This window comes from Astatotilapia calliptera, chromosome 23 (genome assembly GCF_964374335.1).
Source record: "Astatotilapia calliptera chromosome 23, fAstCal68.1, whole genome shotgun sequence".
NCBI lineage: Eukaryota > Metazoa > Chordata > Actinopteri > Cichliformes > Cichlidae > Astatotilapia > Astatotilapia calliptera.
This window is the reverse complement of record NC_137443.1, coordinates 10,914,974-10,929,844: the sequence shown is the minus strand read 5'-3', so window position 1 is coordinate 10,929,844 and position 14,871 is coordinate 10,914,974. Positions and strand designations below refer to the sequence as shown.

Below are 14,871 nucleotides of genomic sequence, written 5' to 3'. Positions count from 1 at the left end.
TGACTGGTGGCGGAAGCAGAGCACAGACTGTCTGTGAGAATCTATCGCCATCGTGTGGTGCAGAGATATATTGCCATTGAATTTAGACAACGAAAGCTTGGCTCACAGAGCAGCTGCAACACGAACAAAAAACATTAAATAGCAACATGATATATTATATTATATTATATTATATTATATTATATTATATTATATTATATTATATTATATTATATTATATTATATTATATTATATTATATTTATAGCTGTCGAAATTAACGCGTTAATTGTGATAATTAAATTTTGGAATTAATTACGTTAGAATATTTAACTATTTAGCGCAACACGCAGATAAGTCGCTCCCATAATTCCACTTGATTTGTTTACCGCGCCACTGAAAATGGAGAAGCAGGAAGCGGATGGCCTTCTGGATGGGGAATTTAAATACAAGAAGAACATAGATGGGACAATAAACAAACGCGTTGTAATTTGCACTCACTGTAGTAAAGAGTTTCAATTTCACCGTTCAAATTCGACCTTAAAATACCACCTTAATGCCAAACACGCGTTTGTCGGGGCAGCAGCTTCACCCGGCCTGTGTCAGACCACTCTTAGTGAACGCAGGTCACTCGGTAAGTCTTCTTTGGACAAACTGACCGACAATATAGCCAAATGGATAGCAAAGGACTGCAGACCGCTAAGCATTGTGGAGGACAAGGGCTTTGCGGATGTTTTAAAGGTTGCATCTCAGGACGCGTCCTACAAGCCCCCAGCGAGAAGCACAATAACAATTCGAATCCACGAACTGTATGAAACGGAGAAAAAGAAAAAAGAAGAGGCTTTAGTTCACACAGAATGCGTGGCTCTGACAGGAGACCACTGGACATCATTGAGTAATGACAATTACCTGGGAGTTACTGCGCATTTAATCACTGAAGCCTGGGGTCTGACATCCTTTGCGCTGACTATAATGAAAACGGAAGAGCGGCACTTTGCGGAGGCTTGTGCAGAGCAGTTCCAGACTGTTGCTCGCAGGTGGAGAATTGAGGAGAAGGTGACAACAGTAGGCACGGACAGTGCGCGCAATATGATCGCCGCGGCTCGCATCATGCCATTCAATCACATGCCGTGTACCGTGCACATTCTACAGAGATGCATCACAGTGAGTCTCGCAGACAGTGGCTTTGTCACTGCGCTGGCCAAATGCCGCAAAATTGTTGGCCATTTTAAGCACAGCCCAGCAAACACAGCAGAGCTGAACGCAGAGCAGGTGTCACTGGGGCGCAAGCAGGAGCCGTTGGCCCAGGACGTGCCTACGCGCTGGAACTCCACGCTGGAGATGGTGAAGCGCTTGATCCGCAACCAAACTGCAGTAACCGCGACTCTGGATAAACAAAAGCATAAACTTGTCCTCCTGACGCCTCCAGAGTGGGACAAACTCCAGAGACTGGAGACACTTCTAGAGCCCTGCAGGTGAGCCTGTCATTGTGACCATAATTGTAGGTTTAGATTAAATGTATCAAACATACATCTTAAATCAGTTTTGTTATTATGAAAATGTCTTATTTAAAAAATAAATGAAATCAAATATTTTATTAATATTACCTAGTATTAAAAAGCTTTTTTTAATTTGCTGTCTTATCTGTGTGTGTGTAAATGGCCTGCATTTGTATAGCGCTTTTCTAGTCCATAGGACCCCAAAGCGCTTTACACTACATTCAGTCATTCACCCATTCACACACTGGCGATGGCAAGCTACATTGTAGCCACAGCTGCCCTGGGGCGCACTGACAGAGGCGAGCCTGCCGGACACAGGCGCCACCGGGCCCTCTGACCACCACCAGTAGGCAAACACGGGGTTAGTATCTTGCCCAAGGATATTTGGCATGCAGCCAGGAGGCAGCCTGGGATCGAACCACCGACCTTCTGATTAGTGGCTGACCTGCTCTGCCACCTGAGCTACAGCCACCCCATGTGTGTATGTGTGTATTCCACTGCACATATCTGCAGACTGAACTGCTGGGAGGAGAGGCCTACGTCTCCTGCTCTGTAGTTCTACCAGCCTTCTGCCACCTGCGCCGTGTCATGGAAGTAACTGATGAGGACCCTGCATATGTGGTGAGGTTTAAAGAGAAGTTTAAGGAAGACCTTGCTTCCCGCCAGGAACATACCAACTATGCATGGCTCCAGATCGCAACTGCACTGGACCCACGTTTTAAAGACCTACGCAGTGTGCCCAAGACTGACAGAGAAGCAGTGTGGACCACACTGGCAGGCATGCTGCATGAAGACTCTCCTAGAAGATCACACACTGCAGAAGAAGGTCCAGCCAAGAAGAGGCTGAGCCTGCTGCAGATGGACTCTGACTCTGAGTCAGAGGAGGAGGTACAGCAGGACAGAGCCATACAGCGCTACAGAGCAGAGCCCTGCACTGCCTTAGAGGACTGTCCCTTACAGTGGTGGGCAGCTCATGCAGGAGCCCACAGCCAGCTGGCCCGCCTTGCTCGCAGATACCTGGCCACTCCTGCCTCCACATTTTGCCTGTTGAATTAGGCCTATGTTCTGTGAACTTGAAGATGTATATGGATAAAACAATGTGCTAGATTTAAACGGGTGGAAAACATTCAGTAAAAATCCCTCACAATTATTTGAAGCCCTGTTCTGCTTGTACTGCTTGTACTCACAATTAATAATAAATAAAACAAACAAGTGTGTTAAAAACCACTATCTGTCCCGATTTTTACACATATATACACACATATACACATATATTTCGAGTTGCGATTAATAAATTTTTAGGCTGTGATTAATTCGCTTCCAGCACAACACCCAGCCTACGTCAGACCACGCTGAGTGAACGCAGGCCACTCAGCGTGGTCTTAGCATTAAATAACACTAACAAGTGTGTAAAAATCCGCTATCTGTCCGTATGTTTGCACACATTTTGGTCATATTTCGAGTTGTGATTAATCATGATTAATTAATTTTTAGGCTGTGATTAATCTGATTAAAATTTTTAATCATTTGACAGCCCTAATTATATTATATTATATTATATTATATTATATTATATTATATTATATTATATTATATTATATTATATTATAGTGCAAACAGTGCAGGCTTCAGCTCTGGGGAACAAGCTGTTCCTCAGTTTGGGTGGATTCCGTCACTCACAGCGTTGTTAGCCCTCTTGTGCGCGCAGACTGCAACCCCCCCACTGTGCTTTGCCCTGATATCTGCAGTGTGAGGTTGGATCGCTCATTCTCATCCTCACACTGATGCCACTTATTTCGGTCTTTGTTTGACATAAAAGGGCATATTTGTCACTTTATTGCAACTATATTTGCACTCTTGAGCTCCTTCATTCACTGACTGATCATAAAGTTATTACTTGCGTTATGTATTCATCCGTTTGAACATAATTAATGAAGCCACATGTAATCACTAAAATTTGTATTTTGGGTACAATAAGAGAGTTTCAGATGGAATGCTGTTTTGTTTTGTTTAAATTTCACCAACTTGCTGATGCCCACGGTTGTGAGTGCGGCTTCTTGCTGTACATGGGTGGATGGTTGTAAATCACATCACAGATGCCAAAAACCTCTCAAACCAAGCCCCCTTGCCGGTGATGCTGTGCGCAACCTCGTGACGGAGTCAAGCATATTCAAAACACCCCCTCACCTCCCGTGTCAAACTCAAATGTCAGCCTATTTCATGTGTCACTTTTGGAGCAGTTGCCATCCCGACGAGCCATGGAGAAGTTCGTGTTTGTGTTATTTTACTTATTTGGTGTTCTGGTGTGTTTGGGCACCGGTCAGCACCATCGTGTTGAGCACGTGTTGGACCGTGGACACACCGGATTCAGTGGGAGAATAACGGTCAGGTGTACAGTTTACTGAGCACTGGGACTCAGTATCGTTTACCAGCACAGACACGGAGACGCGCTCAGCTTCTATTGAGAGCAAACAACCAAGTGAACCCTCCGGCTGCGTCCAGTAGACGAGACACACCGTCTGGGCCGGGAGCTTTCCGAGCATTCAGACTCTTAAACTGCTTCCTCGCATCTGCTTCATGAATATGAAGGGTTGTGGTGGGAGGAGGTGGTGTGAAATCCTCTTTTGTGTGGGGTGAGGAGGGGGGTGTTGTAAAAGTCCCCAAGAGCAATGATGAGAGAGTCCGGGAATGTCCGCTCCATGTGCAGTATCTGCTCCGCGAGTGCGCACTGAGCTGCCTGCGCATCCGCATCTGGCGGGATGTAAACAGCGGCCAAGATGAATGAAGCAAACTCCCGCGGAGAATAAAACGGTTTGCAGTGAATAAAAAGGTATTCCAGAGAGGAAGAGCAGTGCTGAGCAATCACTGTTACATCTGTGCACCAGCCACTATTAATGTAGAAGCAGACACGTCCACCTGTGGTCTTACCAGAGAGAGAGGCCTGCCGGTCCGCGCGCAGCAGATGAAAGCCCTCCAGCTTGAGCGCGCTGTCCGGGATGTCCTCACAGAGCCACGACTCCGTAAAACACAAGACACAGGAGGAGGCAACGTCTCTGTTCATGCTTCTCATCAGGGCCAGCTCGTCCATCTCATTCCTGAGTGAGCGTACGTTGGAAAGGAAGATCCCAGGAAGAGCAGTTCGCAGTCCGCGTCTCCTCAGACGCACGAGTGCGCCGGCTCGCTTTCCTCGCTTTCGGCGTCTCACTTTCCTGATCAGAGTCTGCAGTAAATCTGCCGCAGATGCGACAAATATTGGAAGTAAATCCACAGGTGTTGTAGTCCTGTAGTTAAGAAGCTCTTCTCTAGTGTAAGAATATCCAGAGGAGTGCCCAGACACAGAAGTTATGCACAAAAACAAAACAGAAGTAACGCACTGAAGCACCGGGGCATCCATACGCGGCGGCGCCATCTTGGAACAAGGGACTTGTCTTTGAAAGGTAGAGTGTTAATTACTAAAGCTGAAGGGATATCCCGATGAACATATGCTGCTCTCTCCTTACATCTGGATAAGAAAAGTAGTAAAGATATTGACCGTATGCTCTTTAATTTTATATGGAAAAACCGTACGCACTATATTAGAAAAACTGTTGTGATGAATAAGTACGAATCAGGTGGGCTTAACGTCTTAGACTTTTCTACTTTAAATAACACTTTCAAAATTAATTGGGCCAAACATTTTCTTAAAACCCTACCTCTATCTGGAACTTTATACCATACCACATTTTCTCTCGTTTTGGTGGCTTTACTTTTATTTGAAATTGTAATTACAATGTTGAGAAAGTCCCTGTAAAGCTTTCATCCTTCCATAAGCAGGTCCTCTTAGCGTGGACCCTCATTTATAAACACAACTTCTCACCTCACAAATACCTTATCTGGAACAACAGAGATATTTTATAGAAAAATAAATCACTTTTCCTGGAAACTTGGCTCCAAAATGGGATCCTATTGGTGGCTCAGCTGGTTAGTAAAGAGGGACAACTACTTACTTACAACGACTTTATTGCACTATATAATTTTCCAATCAGTGTTCCAGATATCAAGCGGAAGACAGTCTGGATGGTCCCCCATAAATATTTGATTGTAAATAAGGTGAAAGAAGTCTCTTTTAAAATTCGACATACATGTTATCCAGCCAGTCACTACATGGTCAAATTTAAAAGGGACATAAATACTAATTGTACTTTCTGTGGGGATCATCCAGAAACGGTGACACATCTTTTTTGGTACTGTTCTTTTACACAGAGATTCTGGAAGGAATTTAGCAGCTTTGTTATTGTCCATATTTTAAGGGAGTTTTCTTTACGATGGGAAAATGTTTTATTCTGTTTCTTTAAGTTCCCCAAGAAGTATGAGAAATGTTTTTTATGATAAATTTCTTAATACTTTTAGCTAAATTTTTTATCCATAAATGTAAGTTTACTAACAAAACACCATATTTCTGTCATTATTTTAAGGATGTGCACATGCACATACAATCAATATCAGACTGCACCAACAAAAAGGCTCTCACAACAATATATGTATGCGAATTTTTGCGTGTATTCTTATAATTGTTACCTTTTTCTTTCACCCTTGGCTTTTTGTGTTCATGTTCTGTTGTATACTTCATCTGTTCGTATGTTGTATACTCATTGTTTGTTAAATAAAGTTTTAAAAAAAAGACACGCTTTGTTTAGACCCCCAAAATCCTTTCCACGCCCACCCCCGTGACATCACGCTCCAAAGCCCTGTTACGTCACAGAACGTGGTGATGTCATAGTGACAGTCCTTTCATCCTTTGATGTTCAAGTCTATAAATAGAGGACAGCTGTCAAAGGGAATTCATTAAGCTATCGTTTTGTTGGAGTGATACAGCACATAAAAAAGCAGAAATGAGTTCGAAAGCTAACAAAGACAGAAATGTTAATTTCTCGAAAACAATGGTTAAAAAAAGTGAAAAAGAAAAAGAAACATATGCCAGACAGTTCGAGCAAAGACTGCAGCCAATGATCGACGAGGTTGAAAAGCTCAAAACTGAGCTTGACTACTTCAAAAACCTGCATACAGTCAATAAGAAACGGATCGAGGATCTAACAAAAGAAAACAATGAACTTTTGCAGAATAATAAGCTGCTGGGTTCGGTCTTGGATGACAGGACAAACATCGCAGACAGGTTGGACTCGATAAAAGATGACCACGAAGCTCTGGTAAAGTTCCGCGCAGAGACGGAGAAAACTCTGGCTGAGCTTAAAGAAAAACACGAGGACGAAGTCCAAGTCCTGCAAGGACTGCTGGAAACAGAGAAAGAAAAGGTGGCACGTCAGCAATTTCACAACAGCCAAGTTGTTGAATTATTATTGAAACGCCACAAAGAGGAAAAAAATAAGATGCAGCAGTTTTACCAGGAAAATACTAAAAAACTGGAAAACAAAGCAAATGCTGCAGACAGGAAGTTAGAAGAGGTGATCAACATGTATGACTCCAAAATAGAAAAGCTGCAGACGGCAGTAAAAAATAGTAGAGGTGTGACCGTCAATGCGGTTAAGGAACGCGAGGAAGAACGTCAATCCTCGCAGTGTTGGATTGACGGTGTTTTGTTTCATAATACAAAGTTACAAGACGAAAATGAATTTATGGTTAAAAACATGAAAGAATTAACAGAGGAGAAAGGTCAAATGGGCAAAGTGATAGACGACCAAAAGGCCCAGAATATGGCGATCAAGCAGAAATGCCAGAGTAATATTAGAGCTCTGGCCTTGGAAAAGAAAATGAAGGCTATGCTTGAAGACGAAGTTGATTCTTTGAAAAAGAAAATTGAAGACATCAAAAAGGCCCTAAGCACAGAGCAGGAAAACCACAGAAAGACAGCAGTGGACCGGCACAAAGTAAAAGCGGCACACAATCAGGCACTGGCTGAAAAGGTGGCGCTGGAAGAGAAACTGCGCTCCACAAAAAAGCAACGGGAAAGATTTATATCCAAAGTGAATTGGCTGGAGAAGAAAGAGCGCTACTTCCAAGAGGAATTGTGCCAGTGCGTTTTGTCCTTTGAAAAGGCATTTCCACATGCCTTGAGAGGAAAAGAAAAGGTGGAATTTAGGGATATGTTCCACAACTTAAAAAAGAAATACGTAGACGGAGTGGAAGGCACCCCCTTTGTTGGAACAACGGAGTTTCTTGAAAAACAGCTGAACTGTCTACGTATCAGATGCAAGGATCTAGATGCAGCTTTACTAGATAAAACACGGGAGCTGGAATCATTTAAAAAGCAGTACAATGACATGGTAAAGTCTTCCGAGTACGCTTTATTCCGACAAAGAGAGGAGCTCATTGGACCAGTGAACCAGATTATCCAAAAGGCTGCCAATGAAGAAAAGGAGATAGGTCATCTAAAATCTAGAGTGAAAGACGCTCAACTCCAGCTTAAATTAGAAAAACAGAAAGGACAAAAGCTGGCATCGTTGGACCATAGAAGCATGATGGGGAGATGTTCTGAGGAGACTCCGTCTCAGATTAATCCTCGTCCACTTCCAGGGAAAACTACATTTATTCAGGTACGTCCAAGACACCCTGGCAGAAGTGCAGGTATGGCTTCCCCAGTGAATCCTCCTGTAGAGTCTCCATCAACACCACCTTTCCTCAATTCTGATGATGGATTACCACCAGTTGATTGTTAAAAATTAACTGCTAAAATAGGCCATTAGAAGTATACTTCATCTTGTCTCCCTATATCATGGGTGGGCATTCTCAGTCCACGAGGGCCGGTGTCCCTGCAGGTTTTAGATCTCACCTTGGCTCAACACACCTGAATCACATGATTAGTTCGTTACCAGGCCTCTGGAGAACTTCAGGACATGTTGAGGAGCTAATTTAGCCGTTTAAATCAGCTGTGTTGGTTCGAGGACACATCTAAAACCTGCAGGGACACCGGCCCTCGTGGACTGAGATTGCCCACCCACCCCCAACCGGTCGCAGCAGATGGCCGCCCCTTCTTGAGCCTGGTTCTGCCGGAGGTTTCTTCCTAAAGGGAGTTTTTCCTCCCCACTGTCGCCCAGTGCTTGCTCAAAGGGGATCATTGGATTGTTGGGGTTTTCTGGCTTTTACTGTAGTGTTTTCACCTTACAGTATAAAGCAGCTTGAGGAGACTGTTGTTTTGCCATGATGCAATATAGTATTAAATATGACTACATTTTAAAAACATCTATTATAGCATCAAAGTAAAACAAAAAAACTAAATGAAATGAATCAAAATGTCTAATCTGGCAAAACAAGAAAAGAAAAAAGGTTTCACCTTTAAATAAAAATCCAAATCACAAACACATTCTGATTTTTGTTGTGTGTGTTTTTTTGTGTGTGTTGTCACGTATAAAATCTTTGCACTCTGTCTCGGTGTCTGCCCGGCCGGCTCCGCAAGGCTACATATGTTTATTGTGTTGCTGCTTTCTTCCACTCGTCATTCTGCCTGGGCGGAGCTCAGGCCCACGCACCTGTCTGCAATTACGCTGCAACGTGTCCTGTCTGTATGGAGACTGAGAGCTGCCAGAGTAATAATGTAGATACAGGCCTCTTTCTCCTTCTGCTGCTGTTCATGCTTTTATTCCATTGATGTTGCTATCATTTGTAAATATATTTATTTGCTCTTATTTTATCAATTTACTGTCGTTCATGTATTTAATCTCCTTTGTATTTAAATATGATTTTTTTTTAAGTAATGCCGCGAGATGGACAGTTAAATAAAGGTTTCATTGAATTAAAAAAAAGATTTAAAGATGACTGGTGGCGGAAGCAGAGCACAGACTGTCTGTGAGAATCTATCGCCATCGTGTGGTGCAGAGATATATTGCCATTGAATTTAGACAACGAAAGCTTGGCTCACAGAGCAGCTGCAACACGAACAAAAAACATTAAATAGCAACATGATATATTATATTATATTATATTATATTATATTATATTATATTATATTATATTATATTATATTATATTTATAGCTGTCGAAATTAACGCGTTAATTGTGATAATTAAATTTTGGAATTAATTACGTTAGAATATTTAACTATTTAGCGCAACACGCAGATAAGTCGCTCCCATAATTCCACTTGATTTGTTTACCGCGCCACTGAAAATGGAGAAGCAGGAAGCGGATGGCCTTCTGGATGGGGAATTTAAATACAAGAAGAACATAGATGGGACAATAAACAAACGCGTTGTAATTTGCACTCACTGTAGTAAAGAGTTTCAATTTCACCGTTCAAATTCGACCTTAAAATACCACCTTAATGCCAAACACGCGTTTGTCGGGGCAGCAGCTTCACCCGGCCTGTGTCAGACCACTCTTAGTGAACGCAGGTCACTCGGTAAGTCTTCTTTGGACAAACTGACCGACAATATAGCCAAATGGATAGCAAAGGACTGCAGACCGCTAAGCATTGTGGAGGACAAGGGCTTTGCGGATGTTTTAAAGGTTGCATCTCAGGACGCGTCCTACAAGCCCCCAGCGAGAAGCACAATAACAATTCGAATCCACGAACTGTATGAAACGGAGAAAAAGAAAAAAGAAGAGGCTTTAGTTCACACAGAATGCGTGGCTCTGACAGGAGACCACTGGACATCATTGAGTAATGACAATTACCTGGGAGTTACTGCGCATTTAATCACTGAAGCCTGGGGTCTGACATCCTTTGCGCTGACTATAATGAAAACGGAAGAGCGGCACTTTGCGGAGGCTTGTGCAGAGCAGTTCCAGACTGTTGCTCGCAGGTGGAGAATTGAGGAGAAGGTGACAACAGTAGGCACGGACAGTGCGCGCAATATGATCGCCGCGGCTCGCATCATGCCATTCAATCACATGCCGTGTACCGTGCACATTCTACAGAGATGCATCACAGTGAGTCTCGCAGACAGTGGCTTTGTCACTGCGCTGGCCAAATGCCGCAAAATTGTTGGCCATTTTAAGCACAGCCCAGCAAACACAGCAGAGCTGAACGCAGAGCAGGTGTCACTGGGGCGCAAGCAGGAGCCGTTGGCCCAGGACGTGCCTACGCGCTGGAACTCCACGCTGGAGATGGTGAAGCGCTTGATCCGCAACCAAACTGCAGTAACCGCGACTCTGGATAAACAAAAGCATAAACTTGTCCTCCTGACGCCTCCAGAGTGGGACAAACTCCAGAGACTGGAGACACTTCTAGAGCCCTGCAGGTGAGCCTGTCATTGTGACCATAATTGTAGGTTTAGATTAAATGTATCAAACATACATCTTAAATCAGTTTTGTTATTATGAAAATGTCTTATTTAAAAAATAAATGAAATCAAATATTTTATTAATATTACCTAGTATTAAAAAGCTTTTTTTAATTTGCTGTCTTATCTGTGTGTGTGTAAATGGCCTGCATTTGTATAGCGCTTTTCTAGTCCATAGGACCCCAAAGCGCTTTACACTACATTCAGTCATTCACCCATTCACACACTGGCGATGGCAAGCTACATTGTAGCCACAGCTGCCCTGGGGCGCACTGACAGAGGCGAGCCTGCCGGACACAGGCGCCACCGGGCCCTCTGACCACCACCAGTAGGCAAACACGGGGTTAGTATCTTGCCCAAGGATATTTGGCATGCAGCCAGGAGGCAGCCTGGGATCGAACCACCGACCTTCTGATTAGTGGCTGACCTGCTCTGCCACCTGAGCTACAGCCACCCCATGTGTGTATGTGTGTATTCCACTGCACATATCTGCAGACTGAACTGCTGGGAGGAGAGGCCTACGTCTCCTGCTCTGTAGTTCTACCAGCCTTCTGCCACCTGCGCCGTGTCATGGAAGTAACTGATGAGGACCCTGCATATGTGGTGAGGTTTAAAGAGAAGTTTAAGGAAGACCTTGCTTCCCGCCAGGAACATACCAACTATGCATGGCTCCAGATCGCAACTGCACTGGACCCACGTTTTAAAGACCTACGCAGTGTGCCCAAGACTGACAGAGAAGCAGTGTGGACCACACTGGCAGGCATGCTGCATGAAGACTCTCCTAGAAGATCACACACTGCAGAAGAAGGTCCAGCCAAGAAGAGGCTGAGCCTGCTGCAGATGGACTCTGACTCTGAGTCAGAGGAGGAGGTACAGCAGGACAGAGCCATACAGCGCTACAGAGCAGAGCCCTGCACTGCCTTAGAGGACTGTCCCTTACAGTGGTGGGCAGCTCATGCAGGAGCCCACAGCCAGCTGGCCCGCCTTGCTCGCAGATACCTGGCCACTCCTGCCTCCACATTTTGCCTGTTGAATTAGGCCTATGTTCTGTGAACTTGAAGATGTATATGGATAAAACAATGTGCTAGATTTAAACGGGTGGAAAACATTCAGTAAAAATCCCTCACAATTATTTGAAGCCCTGTTCTGCTTGTACTGCTTGTACTCACAATTAATAATAAATAAAACAAACAAGTGTGTTAAAAACCACTATCTGTCCCGATTTTTACACATATATACACACATATACACATATATTTCGAGTTGCGATTAATAAATTTTTAGGCTGTGATTAATTCGCTTCCAGCACAACACCCAGCCTACGTCAGACCACGCTGAGTGAACGCAGGCCACTCAGCGTGGTCTTAGCATTAAATAACACTAACAAGTGTGTAAAAATCCGCTATCTGTCAGTATGTTTGCACACATTTTGGTCATATTTCGAGTTGTGATTAATCATGATTAATTAATTTTTAGGCTGTGATTAATCTGATTAAAATTTTTAATCATTTGACAGCCCTAATTATATTATATTATATTATATTATATTATATTATATTATATTATATTATATTATATTATATTATATTATATTATATTATAGTGCAAACAGTGCAGGCTTCAGCTCTGGGGAACAAGCTGTTCCTCAGTTTGGGTGGATTCCGTCACTCACAGCGTTGTTAGCCCTCTTGTGCGCGCAGACTGCAACCCCCCCACTGTGCTTTGCCCTGATATCTGCAGTGTGAGGTTGGATCGCTCATTCTCATCCTCACACTGATGCCACTTATTTCGGTCTTTGTTTGACATAAAAGGGCATATTTGTCACTTTATTGCAACTATATTTGCACTCTTGAGCTCCTTCATTCACTGACTGATCATAAAGTTATTACTTGCGTTATGTATTCATCCGTTTGAACATAATTAATGAAGCCACATGTAATCACTAAAATTTGTATTTTGGGTACAATAAGAGAGTTTCAGATGGAATGCTGTTTTGTTTTGTTTAAATTTCACCAACTTGCTGATGCCCACGGTTGTGAGTGCGGCTTCTTGCTGTACATGGGTGGATGGTTGTAAATCACATCACAGATGCCAAAAACCTCTCAAACCAAGCCCCCTTGCCGGTGATGCTGTGCGCAACCTCGTGACGGAGTCAAGCATATTCAAAACACCCCCTCACCTCCCGTGTCAAACTCAAATGTCAGCCTATTTCATGTGTCACTTTTGGAGCAGTTGCCATCCCGACGAGCCATGGAGAAGTTCGTGTTTGTGTTATTTTACTTATTTGGTGTTCTGGTGTGTTTGGGCACCGGTCAGCACCATCGTGTTGAGCACGTGTTGGACCGTGGACACACCGGATTCAGTGGGAGAATAACGGTCAGGTGTACAGTTTACTGAGCACTGGGACTCAGTATCGTTTACCAGCACAGACACGGAGACGCGCTCAGCTTCTATTGAGAGCAAACAACCAAGTGAACCCTCCGGCTGCGTCCAGTAGACGAGACACACCGTCTGGGCCGGGAGCTTTCCGAGCATTCAGACTCTTAAACTGCTTCCTCGCATCTGCTTCATGAATATGAAGGGTTGTGGTGGGAGGAGGTGGTGTGAAATCCTCTTTTGTGTGGGGTGAGGAGGGGGGTGTTGTAAAAGTCCCCAAGAGCAATGATGAGAGAGTCCGGGAATGTCCGCTCCATGTGCAGTATCTGCTCCGCGAGTGCGCACTGAGCTGCCTGCGCATCCGCATCTGGCGGGATGTAAACAGCGGCCAAGATGAATGAAGCAAACTCCCGCGGAGAATAAAACGGTTTGCAGTGAATAAAAAGGTATTCCAGAGAGGAAGAGCAGTGCTGAGCAATCACTGTTACATCTGTGCACCAGCCACTATTAATGTAGAAGCAGACACGTCCACCTGTGGTCTTACCAGAGAGAGAGGCCTGCCGGTCCGCGCGCAGCAGATGAAAGCCCTCCAGCTTGAGCGCGCTGTCCGGGATGTCCTCACAGAGCCACGACTCCGTAAAACACAAGACACAGGAGGAGGCAACGTCTCTGTTCATGCTTCTCATCAGGGCCAGCTCGTCCATCTCATTCCTGAGTGAGCGTACGTTGGAAAGGAAGATCCCAGGAAGAGCAGTTCGCAGTCCGCGTCTCCTCAGACGCACGAGTGCGCCGGCTCGCTTTCCTCGCTTTCGGCGTCTCACTTTCCTGATCAGAGTCTGCAGTAAATCTGCCGCAGATGCGACAAATATTGGAAGTAAATCCACAGGTGTTGTAGTCCTGTAGTTAAGAAGCTCTTCTCTAGTGTAAGAATATCCAGAGGAGTGCCCAGACACAGAAGTTATGCACAAAAACAAAACAGAAGTAACGCACTGAAGCACCGGGGCATCCATACGCGGCGGCGCCATCTTGGAACAAGGGACTTGTCTTTGAAAGGTAGAGTGTTAATTACTAAAGCTGAAGGGATATCCCGATGAACATATGCTGCTCTCTCCTTACATCTGGATAAGAAAAGTAGTAAAGATATTGACCGTATGCTCTTTAATTTTATATGGAAAAACCGTACGCACTATATTAGAAAAACTGTTGTGATGAATAAGTACGAATCAGGTGGGCTTAACGTCTTAGACTTTTCTACTTTAAATAACACTTTCAAAATTAATTGGGCCAAACATTTTCTTAAAACCCTACCTCTATCTGGAACTTTATACCATACCACATTTTCTCTCGTTTTGGTGGCTTTACTTTTATTTGAAATTGTAATTACAATGTTGAGAAAGTCCCTGTAAAGCTTTCATCCTTCCATAAGCAGGTCCTCTTAGCGTGGACCCTCATTTATAAACACAACTTCTCACCTCACAAATACCTTATCTGGAACAACAGAGATATTTTATAGAAAAATAAATCACTTTTCCTGGAAACTTGGCTCCAAAATGGGATCCTATTGGTGGCTCAGCTGGTTAGTAAAGAGGGACAACTACTTACTTACAACGACTTTATTGCACTATATAATTTTCCAATCAGTGTTCCAGATATCAAGCGGAAGACAGTCTGGATGGTCCCCCATAAATATTTGATTGTAAATAAGGTGAAAGAAGTCTCTTTTAAAATTCGACATACATGTTATCCAGCCAGTCACTACATGGTCAAATTTAAAAGGGACATAAATACTAATTGTACTTTCT

At 43.7% G+C, this 14,871-nt stretch overlaps 2 protein-coding genes across 2 annotated transcripts; both read left to right on the top strand.

The window, feature by feature from the left end:
- Positions 1-380: 380 nt before the first annotated feature.
- On the top strand, positions 381-2,682 carry LOC145424532 (E3 SUMO-protein ligase ZBED1-like). The gene is made up of 3 exons (XM_080297931.1): positions 381-1,453; positions 1,736-1,742; positions 1,991-2,682. Exons 1-3 carry the CDS (start codon positions 381-383, stop codon positions 2,531-2,533), a joined length of 1,623 nt encoding a protein of 540 aa, XP_080154057.1. The 3' UTR covers positions 2,534-2,682.
- Positions 2,683-9,578: 6,896 nt separating this feature from the next.
- On the top strand, positions 9,579-11,873 carry LOC145424380 (E3 SUMO-protein ligase ZBED1-like). The gene is made up of 3 exons (XM_080297625.1): positions 9,579-10,651; positions 10,934-10,940; positions 11,189-11,873. Exons 1-3 carry the CDS (start codon positions 9,579-9,581, stop codon positions 11,729-11,731), a joined length of 1,623 nt encoding a protein of 540 aa, XP_080153751.1. The 3' UTR covers positions 11,732-11,873.
- The last annotated feature ends 2,998 nt before the right edge of the window (positions 11,874-14,871 follow it).

Excerpts from the sequence above, each read along its gene's own strand:
- LOC145424532 (XM_080297931.1), top strand. The coding sequence starts at position 381 with ATGGAGAAGCAGGAAGCGGATGGCCTTCTGGATGGGGAATTTAAATAC.
- LOC145424380 (XM_080297625.1), top strand. The coding sequence starts at position 9,579 with ATGGAGAAGCAGGAAGCGGATGGCCTTCTGGATGGGGAATTTAAATAC.